This window comes from Oncorhynchus gorbuscha, unplaced genomic scaffold (genome assembly GCF_021184085.1).
Source record: "Oncorhynchus gorbuscha isolate QuinsamMale2020 ecotype Even-year unplaced genomic scaffold, OgorEven_v1.0 Un_scaffold_1460, whole genome shotgun sequence".
Lineage (NCBI taxonomy): Eukaryota > Metazoa > Chordata > Actinopteri > Salmoniformes > Salmonidae > Oncorhynchus > Oncorhynchus gorbuscha.
In genome coordinates this window covers 60001-72500 of record NW_025746235.1, presented here as the reverse complement: position 1 = coordinate 72500, position 12500 = coordinate 60001, and the positions used below count along the sequence as shown (strand labels likewise).

The 12500-nt window shown below is 49.2% G+C and overlaps 1 protein-coding gene across 3 annotated transcripts in view; it reads right to left on the bottom strand.

Annotated features, from left to right (window-relative positions):
• Positions 1-12500, bottom strand: part of LOC124022868 (maternal embryonic leucine zipper kinase-like) — a 38929-nt gene that overhangs the window by 22188 nt on the left and 4241 nt on the right. For all 3 annotated transcript variants that reach the window (XM_046337554.1, XM_046337555.1, XM_046337556.1), the window contains 7 exons: positions 11403-11546; positions 9255-9323; positions 8090-8182; positions 6471-6569; positions 4313-4381; positions 3259-3357; positions 1462-1548 (listed from right to left, as the gene is read on the bottom strand). In XM_046337554.1, the coding sequence (XP_046193510.1) occupies positions 1462-1548; positions 3259-3357; positions 4313-4381; positions 6471-6569; positions 8090-8182; positions 9255-9323; positions 11403-11546 (660 nt within the window). The remainder of the gene's footprint in view (positions 1-1461; positions 1549-3258; positions 3358-4312; positions 4382-6470; positions 6570-8089; positions 8183-9254; positions 9324-11402; positions 11547-12500) is intronic.

Sequence of the window (12500 nt, the reverse complement as noted above, 5' to 3'; positions counted from 1 at the left end):
TACACACACACCCACACACACACACACACACACACACACACACACACACACACACACACACACACACACACACACACACACACACACACACACACACACACACACACACACACACACACACACACACAGAGTGTGTATATATAGAAAATTAAAACACATTATTTTGGTTACAACATGACTCCATATGTGTTATTTCATAGTGTTGATGTCTTCACTATTATTCTACAATGTAGAAAATAGTAGAAATAAAGAAAAACCCTGGAACGAGAAGGAGTTCTTTTGGCTGTGTGTGTGTGTGTGTGTGTGTGTGTGTGTGTGTGTGTGTGTGTGTGTGTGTGTGTGTGTGTGTGTGTGTGTGTGTGTGTGTGTGTGTGTGTGTGTGTGTGTGTGTGTGTGTGTGTGTGTGTGTGATATATCCATCTATCTAGAGAAAACATATCTACACACACAGATGTCTGATGAATTAATGTTTAAACTAAATTGTCAGCAGCTGTGTTATACTGCCATCTACTGGCGACACCCGTCAATACCACACACACACACACACACACACACACACACACACACACACACACACACACACACACACACACACACACACACACACACACACACACACACACACACACACACACACACACACACACACACACACACACACACACACACACACACACACACACACACACACACACATTCATTTAGCTTCTACATTGTGGAAAACACATAAATCTATTTCTGCCGAGACTTTTAAAAATTAAAAATCGCTCGTTGACTCAATGACTGGAAGTCTATGTGAACCCCCCCGCGACCCTTACCTCTACTGAGGACCCCCCGTACCCCTTACCTCTACTGAGGACCCCCCCGCGACCCTTACCTCTACTGAGCACCCCCCGCGACCCTTACCTCTACTGAGGACCCCCCGTACCCCTTACCTCCACTGAGGACCCCCCCATACCCCTTACCTCCACTGAGGACCCCCCGTACCCCTTACCTCTACTGAGGACACCACCACCCCGCGACCCTTACCTCTACTGAGGACACCCCCGCGCGCGACCCTTACCTCTACTGAGGACACCCCCCCGTACCCCTTACCTCCACTGAGGACCCCCCGTACCCCTTACCTCCACTGAGGACCCCCCCGCACCCCTTACCTCCACTGAGGACCCCCCGTACCCCCTTACCTCCACTGAGGACCCCCCGTACCCCTTACCTCCACTGAGGACCCCCCTGTACCCCTTACCTCTACTGAGGACACCCCCTGTACCCCTTACCTCTACTGAGGACACCCCCTGTACCCCTTACCTCTACTGAGGACACCCCCTGTACCCCTTACCTCTACTGAGGACACCCCCTGTACCCCTTACCTCTACTGAGGACACCCCCGTACCCCTTACCTCTACTGAGGACACCCCCTGTACCCCTTACCTCTACTGAGGAATAAAATACAGCCCCACCCACCTCATTGACCAGCTGCAGGGTGCTCTGTCTGGAGATCTTCTGGCTGACGGACATCTCAGTGATGCAGTCCTCATCTATATAACCCAACTAGAGGAGAGAGATGAGATGGAGAGGGAGGAGAGGGAGGAGAGGGAGGAGAGGGAGGGGAGAGAGGAGAGAGAGGAGAGAGGGGGTTTGGGGGTTCTTAGAGGTGCGTTTAGGGGGTTCTTAGGCACGTTCTTAGAGGTGCGTTTGGGGGTTCTTAGGCGCGTTCTTAGAGGTGCGTTTGGGGGTTCTTAGAGGTGCGTTCTTAGAGGTGCGTTTGGGGGTTCTTAGAGGTGCGTTCTTAGAGGTGCGTTTGGGGGTTCTTAGAGGTGCGTTTGGGGGTTCTTAGAGGTGCGTTCTTAGAGGTGCGTTTGGGGGTTCTTAGAGGTGCGTTTAGGGGGTTCTTAGGCACGTTCTTAGAGGTGCGTTTGGGGGTTCTTAGGCGCGTTCTTAGAGGTGCGTTTGGGGGTTCTTAGAGGTGCGTTCTTAGAGGTGCGTTTGGGGGTTTTTAGAGGTGCGTTTGGGGGTTCTTAGAGGTGCGTTCTTAGAGGTGCGTTTGGGGGTTCTTAGAGGTGCGTTCTTAGAGGTGCGTTTGGGGGTTCTTAGAGGTGCGTTTGGGGGTTCTTAGAGGTGCGTTTGGGGGTTCTTAGAGGTGCGTTTGGGGGTTCTTAGAGGTGCGTTTGGGGGTTCTTAGAGGTGCGTTTGGGGGTTCTTAGAGGTGCGTTTGGGGGTTCTTAGAGGTGCGTTTGGGGGTTCTTAGAGGTGCGTTTGGGGGTTCTTAGAGGTGCGTTTGGGGGTTCTTAGAGGTGCGTTTGGGGGTTCTTAGAGGTGCGTTTGGGGGTTCTTAGAGGTGCGTTTTGGGGTTCTTAGAGGTGCGTTTGGGGGTTCTTAGAGGTGCGTTTGGGGGTTCTTAGGTGTACGTGTGTGTGTTTAGGTGTGTGTGTGTAGGTGTGTGTGTAGGTGTGTGTGTGTTTAGGTGTGTGTGTGTGTTTAGGTGTGTGTGTGTGTGTTTAGGTGTGTGTGTAGGTGTGTTTAGGTGTGTGTGTAGGTGTATTTAGGTGTGTGTAGGTGTGTGTAGGTGTGTGTAGGTGTGTCTAGGTGTGTGTGTGTGTAGGTGTGTGTGTAGGTGTGTGTGTGTGTGGTGTGTGTAGGTGTGTGTGTGTAGGTGTGTGTGTGTAGGTGTGTGTGTGTAGGTGTGTGTGTAGGTGTGTTTAGGTGTGTGTGTGTGTGTGTGTGTAGGTGTGTTTAGGTGTGTTTAGGTGTGTGTAGGTGTGTAGGTGTGTGTGTGTGTAGGTGTGTGTGTGTAGGTGTGTGTGTGTGTAGGTGGGTGTGTGTGTAGGTGTGTGTGTGTGTAGGTGTGTGTGTGTGTAGGTGTGTGTGTGTGTAGGTGTGTGTGTGTGTAGGTGTGTGTGTGTGTAGGTGTGTGTGTGTAGGTGTGTGTGTGTGTAGGTGTGTGTGTGTAGGTGTGTGTGTGTGTAGGTGTGTGTGTGTAGGTGTGTGTGTGTGTAGGTGTGTGTAGGTGTGTGTGTCTAGGTGTGTGTGTGTGTAGGTGTGTGTGTGTGTGTGTGTGTGTAGGTGTGTGTAGGTGTGTGTAGGTGTGTGTGTCTAGGTGTGTGTGTGTGTAGGTGTGTGTGTGTGTGTGTGTGTGTGTGTGTGTGTGTAGGTGTGTGTGTAGGTGTGTGTGTGTGTGTGTAGGTGTAGGTGTGTGTGTAGGTGTGGGTGTGTGTGTAGGTGTGTGTGTAGGTGTGTGTGTAGGTGTGTGTGTGTTCTTACAGGTTGCGTGCTGTGCCACTCTACAGGGGTGCCATAGCCAGACATCGTCCAGGGATGGTCTAGGAGTTGTCTGATGGTCACACGATGCTTAGGATCCACCTACACACACACAATCAATAACTCCTACTATACCAAACAATCAATAACTACTACTATACCACACAATCAATAACTCCTACTATACCAAACAATCAATAACTACTACTATACCACACAATCAATAACGACTACTATACCAAACCTGATGGTCACACGATGCTTAGGATCCACCTACACACACACAATCAATAACTCCTACTATACCAAACAATCAATAACTACTACTATACCACACAATCAATAACTCCTACTATACCAAACAATCAATAACTACTACTATACCACACAATCAATAACTCCTACTATACCAAACCTGATGGTCACACGATGCTTAGGATCCACCTACACACACACAATCAATAACTACTACTATACCACACAATCAATAACTCCTACTATACCAAACCTGATGGTCACACGATGCTTAGGATCCACCTACACACACACAATCAATAACTACTACTATACCACACAATCAATAACTCCTACTATACCAAACCTGATGGTCACACGATGCTTAGGATCCACCTACACACACACAATCAATAACTACTACTATACCACACAATCAATAACTCCTACTATACCAAACCTGATGGTCACACGATGCTTAGGATCCACCTACACACACACAATCAATAACTACTACTATACCAAACAATCAATAACTACTACTATACCACACAATCAATAACTCCTACTATACCAAACAATCAATAACTACTACTATACCACACAATCAATAACGACTACTATACCAAACCTGATGTCACACAATCAATAACTACTACTATACCAAACCTGATCACACGTCAAAATCAAAGAGCAAGAGGAGGTTTGGGTGTGTGTGTGTGTGTGTGTGTGTGTGTGTGTGTGTGTGTGTGTGTGTGTGTGTGTGTGTGTGTGTGTGTGTGTGTGTGTGTGTGTGTGTGTGTGTGTGTGTGTGTGTGTGTACCTGCATCATCTGGTTGAGTAGCAGGATGCTCCCAGGAGACAGCCAATGAGGGTTGTTGTAACTACCTCTCTAGAACAGTAAAAACACGTAGGTTAGTTTACACCAGAGGCTTTGAATCTGGCTTTAATACCAAATAGAGAAAACAAACCTGAATCTGGCTTTAATACGATCCCAAACAGAGAGAACCAACTGTCCCGGTTGAACCCTTTCCTCCAGAGAAAACCAACTGTCACGGTTGAACCCTTTCCTCCAGAGAAAACCAACTGTCCCGGTTGAACCCTTTCCTCCAGAGAAAACCAACTGTCACGGTTGAACCCTTTCCTCCAGAGAAAACCAACTGTCACGGTTGAACCCTTTCCTCCAGAGAAAACCAACTGTCACGGTTGAACCCTTTCCTCCAGAGAAAACCAACTGTCACGGTTGAACCCTTTCCTCCAGAGAAAACCAACTGTCACGGTTGAACCCTTTCCTCCAGAGAAAACCAACTGTCACGGTTGAACCCTTTCCTTCAGAGAAAACCAACTGTCACGGTTGAACCCTTTCCTCCAGAGAAAACCAACTATCACGGTTGAACCCTTTCCTCCAGAGAAAACCAACTGTCACATTTCCTCCAGAGAAAACCAACTGTCACGGTTGAACCCTTTCCTCCAGAGAAAACCAACTGTCACGGTTGAACCCTTTCCTCCAGAGAAAACCAACTGTCACATTTCCTCCAGAGAAAACCAACTGTCACGGTTGAACGTCTTTCCTCCAGAGAAAACCAACTGTCACGGTTGAACGTCTTTCCTCCAGAGAAAACCAACTGTCACGGTTGAACGTCTTTCCTCCAGAGAAAACCAACTGTCACATTTCCTCCAGAGAAAACCAACTGTCACGGTTGAACCCTTTCCTCCAGAGAAAACCAACTGTCACGGTTGAACCCTTTCCTCCAGAGAAAACCAACTGTCACGGTTGAACCCTTTCCTCCAGAGAAAACCAACTGCCACGGTTGAACCCTTTCCTCCAGAGAAAACCAACTGCCACAGTCGAACCCTTTCCTCCAGAGAAAACCAACTGTCACGGTCGAACCCTTTCCTCCAGAGAAAACCAACTGTCACGGTTGAACCCTTTCCTCCAGAGAAAACCAACTGTCACGGTTGAACCCTTTCCTCCAGAGAGAACCAACTGTCACGGTTGAACCCTTTCCTCCAGAGAGAACCAACTGTCACGGTTGAACCCTTTCCTCCAGAGAAAACCAACTGTCACATTTCCTCCAGAGAAAACCAACTGTCAAGGTTGAACAGTTCTGAACTATATTAGTGGCACTAAATGTTTTATCTTCTACCGTGTCAGAAATAGCTGTCCGTCCTAAAACTACTAGCTGGCTGAACCATTTGTTAAACAACCTTGTTCTGTCACGTTACCTTGGATACCTAGCTAACAACCATGTTCTGTCACGTTACCTTGGATACCTGGCTAACAACCATGTTCTGTCACGTTACCTTGGATACCTGGCTAACAACCATGTTCTGTCACGTTACCTTGGATACCTGGCTAACAACCATGTTCTGTCACGTTACCTTGGATACCTGGCTAACAACCATGTTCTGTCACGTTACCTTGGATACCTGGCTAACAACCATGTTCTGTCACGTTACCTTGGATACCTGGCTAACAACCATGTTCTGTCACGTTACCTTGGATACCTGGCTAACAACCATGTTCTGTCACGTTACCTTGGATACCTGGCTAACAACCATGTTCTGTCACGTTACCTTGATACCTGGCTAACAACCATGTTCTGTCACGTTACCTTGGATACCTGGCTAACAACCATGTTCTGTCACGTTACCTTGGATACCTGGCTAACAACCATGTTCTGTCACGTTACCTTGGATACCTGGCTAACAACCATGTTCTGTCACGTTACCTTGGATACCTGGCTAACAACCATGTTCTGTCACGTTACCTTGGATACCTGGCTAACAACCATGTTCTGTCACGTTACCTTGGATACCTGGCTAACAACCATGTTCTGTCACGTTACCTTGGATACCTGGCTAACAACCATGTTCTGTCACGTTACCTTGGATACCTAGCTAACAACCATGTTCTGTCACGTTACCTTGGATACCTGGCTAGCCACCATGTAACTTGACCAATACAGACAGTAACTTACGGTGATTTTCCTGTAGAGGACCATACAGTTGTCGTCATCAAAGGGCAGATATCCACAGAGCAGAGCAAACAGCAGCACCCCCATACTCCACACATCAGCCTGGTAACACAACACACATTATATATCCACACAGCAGCACCCCCATACAGCAGCACCCCCATACTCCACACAGCAGCACCCCCATACTCCACACAGCAGCACCCCCATACAGCAGCACCCCCATACTCCACACAGCAGCACCCCCATACTCCACACAGCAGCACCCCCATACTCCACACAGCAGCACCCCCATACTCCACACAGCAGCACCCCCATACTCCACACAGCAGCCTGGTAACACAACACACACACACACACATTATATATCCACACAGCAGCACCCCCATACTCCACACAGCAGCCTAGTAACACAACACACACAAACTACCGTTCAAAGGTTTGTGGTCAATTAGAAAATGCACATTTTTTGTCCATTAAAATAATAGCATCTGCGGGTTCGATTCAGGCTCAAAATGGCCATCAGTCTATTCTTGTTCTGAGGGATGATGGCTGTTCCATGCGAGAAGGCCAGCATCCCGGAGTCTCCTCTTCACTGTTGACGTTGAGACTGGACAGAGGAACTCTGCCTAGAAGGCCAAAATACTGGAGTCTCCTCTTCACTGTTGACGTTGAGACTGGACAGAGGAAGTCTGCCTAGAAGACCAGCATCCCGGAGTCACCTCTTCACTGTTGACGTTGAGACTGGACAGAGGAACTCTGCCTAGAAGACCAGCATCCCAGAGTCTCCTCTTCACTGTTGACGTTGAGACTGGACAGAGGAACTCTGCCTAGAAGGCCAACATCCCGGAGTCACCTCTTCACTGTTGACGTTGAGACGGGTGTTTTGCGGGTACTATTTAATGAAGCTGCCAGTTGAGGACTTGTGAGGCGTCTGTTTCTCAAACTAGCCACTCCAATGTACTTGTCCTCTTACTCAGTTGTGCACCGGGGCCTCCCACTCCTCTTTCTATTCTGGTTAGAGCCAGTTTGCGCTGTTCTGAGCCTGTAATCAAACCCACTAATGCTGATGCTCCAGATACAGATAGTTTTATTGCTTCTTTAATCAGAGCAACAGTTTTCAGCTGCGCTAACATAATTGCAAAAGGGGTTTTCTAATGATCAATTAGCCCTTTAAAATAACAAACTTGTATTAGCTAACACAACGTGCCATTGGAACACAGGAGTGATGGTTGCTGATAATGGGCCTCTGTCCTTGTATTAGCTAACACAACGTGCCATTGGAACACAGGAGTGATGGTTGCTGATACTGGGCCTCTGTCCTTGGATTAGCTAACACAACGTGCCATTGGAACACAGGAGTGATGGTTGCTGATAGTGGGACTCTGTAGATATTCCATAACAATTCTACCGTTTCCAGCTACAATAGTCATTTACAACATTAACAATGTCTACACTTCATTTCTGATCAATTTGATGTTATTTTAAATGGACATTATTTTTTAAATATATATTGTTGCTTTTCTTACACAAACAAATACATTTCTAAGTGACCTCACACACACACACTCATTATATTCACACACCCAGACATATTAAACTCCCCCCACCGGGTGTCTCACCTCCGAGCCGATGTAGGCTTTACCCTGGATGAGTTCAGGAGCAGCATAGGCTGGACTTCCACAACAGGTCATCAGCTCATATCCCAGACCCCCCTATAAAGACAGACTGATTAGACTGGACCACAACAGGTCATCAGCTCATATCCCAGACCCCCCTATAAAGACAGACTGTTATTAGACTGGACCACAACAGGTCATCAGCTCATATCCCAGACCCCCCTATAAAGACTGTTATTAGACTGGACCACAACAGGTCATCAGCTCATATCCCAGACCCCCCTATAAAGACTGTTATTAGACTGGACCACAACAGGTCATCAGCTCATATCCCAGACCCCCCTATAAAGACAGACTGATTAGACTGGACCACAACAGGTCATCAGCTCACACAGCCAGACAATCACCACCTTCCGGAGACACCTGAAACCCCACCTCTTTAAGGAATACCTAGGATAGGATAAGTAATCCCTCTCACCCCACCCCCCCTAAGTTTTAGATGCACTATTGTTAAGTGACTGTCCCACTGGATGTCATAAGGTGAATGCACCAATTTGTAAGTCGCTCTGGATAAGAGCGTCTGCTAAATGACTTAAATGTAAATGTAAATGTAATATCCCAGACCCCCCTATAAAGACTGTTATTAGACTGGACCACAACAGGTCATTAACTGATATCCCAGACCCCCCTATAAAGACAGACTGATTAGACTGGACCACAACAGGTCATCAGCTCATATCCCAGAACCCCCTATAAAGACTGTTATTAGACTGGACCACAACAGGTCATCAGCTCATATCCCAGACCCCCTATAAAGACTGTTATTAGACTGGACCACAACAGGTCATCAGCTCATATCCCAGACCCCCTATAAAGACTGTTATTAGACTGGACCACAACAGGTCATCAGCTCATATCCCAGACCCCCCTATAAAGACAGACTGATTAGACTGGACCACAACAGGTCATTAACTCATATCCCAGACCCCCCTATAAAGACAGACTGTGATGAGAATGGACCACAACAGGTCATTATCGCCCTCTATAAACACAGTGATTAATAAGGAGGACTTTGCACACAGAACACACGGATCAAATCTATATATTTACAGACAATGACCACTAAGCCTTGACACATATCACTGAGACGACATGACAGTGTGGTTACCTTTGGTTTGGCACAGAGACCAAAGTCGATCAGTTTCAGGTTGTGGTCTTCATCTATCAACAGGTTCTCCTGAGGGAGGAGGAGAGAAAGGGGAGATGAGAGAGAAAGAGGGGAGGAGAGAGGGAGAGAGAGGAGAGGGAGAGAGGGAGAGAGAGAGGAGAGGGAGAGAGAAGAGAGAGAGGAGAGGGAGAGAGAGAAGAGAGAGAGGCAGAGAGAGGAGAGGAGAGGGAGAGAGAGAGAGGCAGAGAGAGAGAGGCATAGAGAGAAAGGGGAGATGAGAGAGAAAGAGGGGAGGAGAGAGGGAGAGAGAGGAGAGGGAGAGAGAGAGGCATAGAGAGAGAGGGGAGATGAGAGAGAAAGAGGGGAGGAGAGAGGGAGAGAGAGGAGAGGGAGAGAGAGAAGAGAGAGAGGCAGAGAGAGAGAGGCATAGAGAGAGAGGCAGAGAGTGAGAGGCAGAGAGAGAGAGAGAGGGAGGAGAGAGGGAGAGAGAGGAGAGGGAGAGAGAGAGGCAGAGAGAGAGAGGGGAGATGAGAGAGAAAGAGGAGAGGAGAGACAGAGAGAGAGAGGCAGAGAGAGAGGAGAAAGAAGAGAGGGGAGAGAGAAGAGAGAGATTCAGCACCATCACCACCAGTGGGTAGTTCAGACAACCACACAGACACCCACACAGACAACCACACAGACACCCACACAGACAACCACACAGACAACCACCCACACAGACAACCAGAGACACCCACCCACACAGACACCCACACAGACAACCACCCACACAGACAACCAGAGACACCCACCCACACAGACACCCACACAGACAACCAGAGACACCCACCCACACAGACAACCAGAGACACCCACCCACACAGACACCCACACAGACAACCAGAGACACCCACACAGACAACCAGAGACACCCACACAGACACCCACCCACACAGACACCCACCCACACAGACAACCAGAGACACCCACCCACACAGACAACCAGAGACGCCCACACAGACAACCACACAGACACCCACACAGACAACCACACAGACAACCAGTGTCTGAAATCTGTCTTGTTTTCATAACGCGTCCGTTTGGTTCAGAGTCATGATAAAGGGATAGTTCATGATTTTAACAATGAGTATTACCTACCGGTTTCAGGTCTCTGTGGGCGTATCCCTGGTTACCTACCGGTTTCAGGTCTCTGTGGGCGTATCCCTGGTTACCTACCGGTTTGAGGTCTCTGTGGGCGTATCCCTGGTTACCTACCGGTTTGAGGTCTCTGTGGGCGTATCCCTGGTTACCTACCGGTTTGAGGTCTCTGTGGGCGTATCCCTGGTTACCTACCGGTTTCAGGTCTCTGTGGGCGTACCCCTGGTTACCTACCGGTTTGAGGTCTCTGTGGGCGTATCCCTGGTTACCTACCGGTTTGAGGTCTGTGGGCGTATCCCTAGTTACCTACCGGTTTGAGGTCTCTGTGGGCGTATCCCTGGTTACCTACCGGTTTGAGGTCTCTGTGGGCGTATCCCTGGTTACCTACCGGTTTGAGGTCTCTGTGGGCGTATCCCTGGTTACCTACCGGTTTGAGGTCTCTGTGGGCGTATCCCTGGTTACCTACCGGTTTGAGGTCTCTGTGGGCGTATCCCTGGTTACCTACCGGTTTGAGGTCTCTGTGGGCGTATCCCTGGTTACCTACCGGTTTCAGGTCTCTGTGGGCGTATCCCTGGTTACCTACCGGTTTCAGGTCTCTGTGGGCGTATCCCTGGTTACCTACCGGTTTCAGGTCTCTGTGGGCGTATCCCTGGTTACCTACCGGTTTGAGGTCTCTGTGGGCGTATCCCTGGTTACCTACCGGTTTGAGGTCTCTGTGGGCGTATCCCTGGTTACCTACCGGTTTGAGGTCTCTGTGGGCGTATCCCTGGTTACCTACCGGTTTGAGGTCTCTGTGGGCGTATCCCTGGTTACCTACCGGTTTGAGGTCTCTGTGGGCGTATCCCTGGTTACCTTCCGGTTTCAGGTCTCTGTGGGCGTACCCCTGTTACCTACTGGTTTGAGGTCTCTGTGGGCGTATCCCTGGTTACCTACCGGTTTCAGGTCTCTGTGGGCGTACCCCTGGTTACCTACCGGTTTCAGGTCTCTGTGGGCGTACCCCTGGTTACCTACCGGTTTCAGGTCTCTGTGGGCGTACCCCTGGCTGTGGACGTAGGCCAGAGCTGAGACGATCTGTCTGAAGAACACTCTGGTCTCCTCTTCAGACAGACGGTCCTTAGCGATGATGTAGTCAAACAACTCTCCTCCCGGACAATACTAGAGAAGACGAGGGAGAGAGAGAGTATCATATTGGGGCCGGTCTATCTGATGTGGGTCCTACCTCCAGGACAATACTAGAGAAGAAGAGGGGGAGAGAGAGGTTCATATTGGGGCCGGTCTGTCTGATGTGGATCCTACCTACAGGACAATACAAGAGAAGACGAGGGGGAGAGAGAGGTTCATATTGGGGCCGGTCTGTCTGATGTGTGGGTCCTACCTCCAGGACAATACTAGAGAAGACGAGGGGGAGAGAGGTTCATATTGGGGCCGGTCTGTCTGATGTGTGGGTCCTACCTCCAGGACAATACTAGTGAAGACGAGGGGGAGAGAGGTTCATATTGGGGCCGGTCTGTCTGATGTGTGGGTCCTACCTCCAGGACAATACTAGATAAGACGAGGGGAGAGAGGTTCATATTGGGGCCGGTATGTCTGATGTGTGGGTCCTACCTACAGGACAATACTAGAGAAGACGAGGGGGAGAGAGAGGTTCATATTGGGGCCGGTCTGTCTGATGTGGGTCCTACCTACAGGACAATACTAGAGAAGACGAGGGGGAGAGAGAGGTTCATATTGGGGCCGGTCTGTCTGATGTGGGTTCTACCTCCAGGACAATACTAGAGAAGAAGAGGGGGAGAGAGAGGTTCATATTGGGGCCGGTCTGTCTGATGTGGATCCTACCTCCAGGACAATACTAGAGAAGACGAGGGGGAGAGAGAGGTTCATATTGGGGCCGGTCTGTCTGATGTGGGTTCTACCTCCAGGACAATACTAGAGAAGACGAGGGGGAGAGAGAGGTTCATATTGGGGCCGGTCTGTCTGATGTGGGTCCTACCTCCAGGACAATACAAGAGAAGACGAGGGGGAGAGAGAGGTTCATATTGGGGCCGGTCTGTCTGATGTGGGTCATACCTACAGGACAATACTAGAGAAGACAAGGGGGAGAGAGAGGTT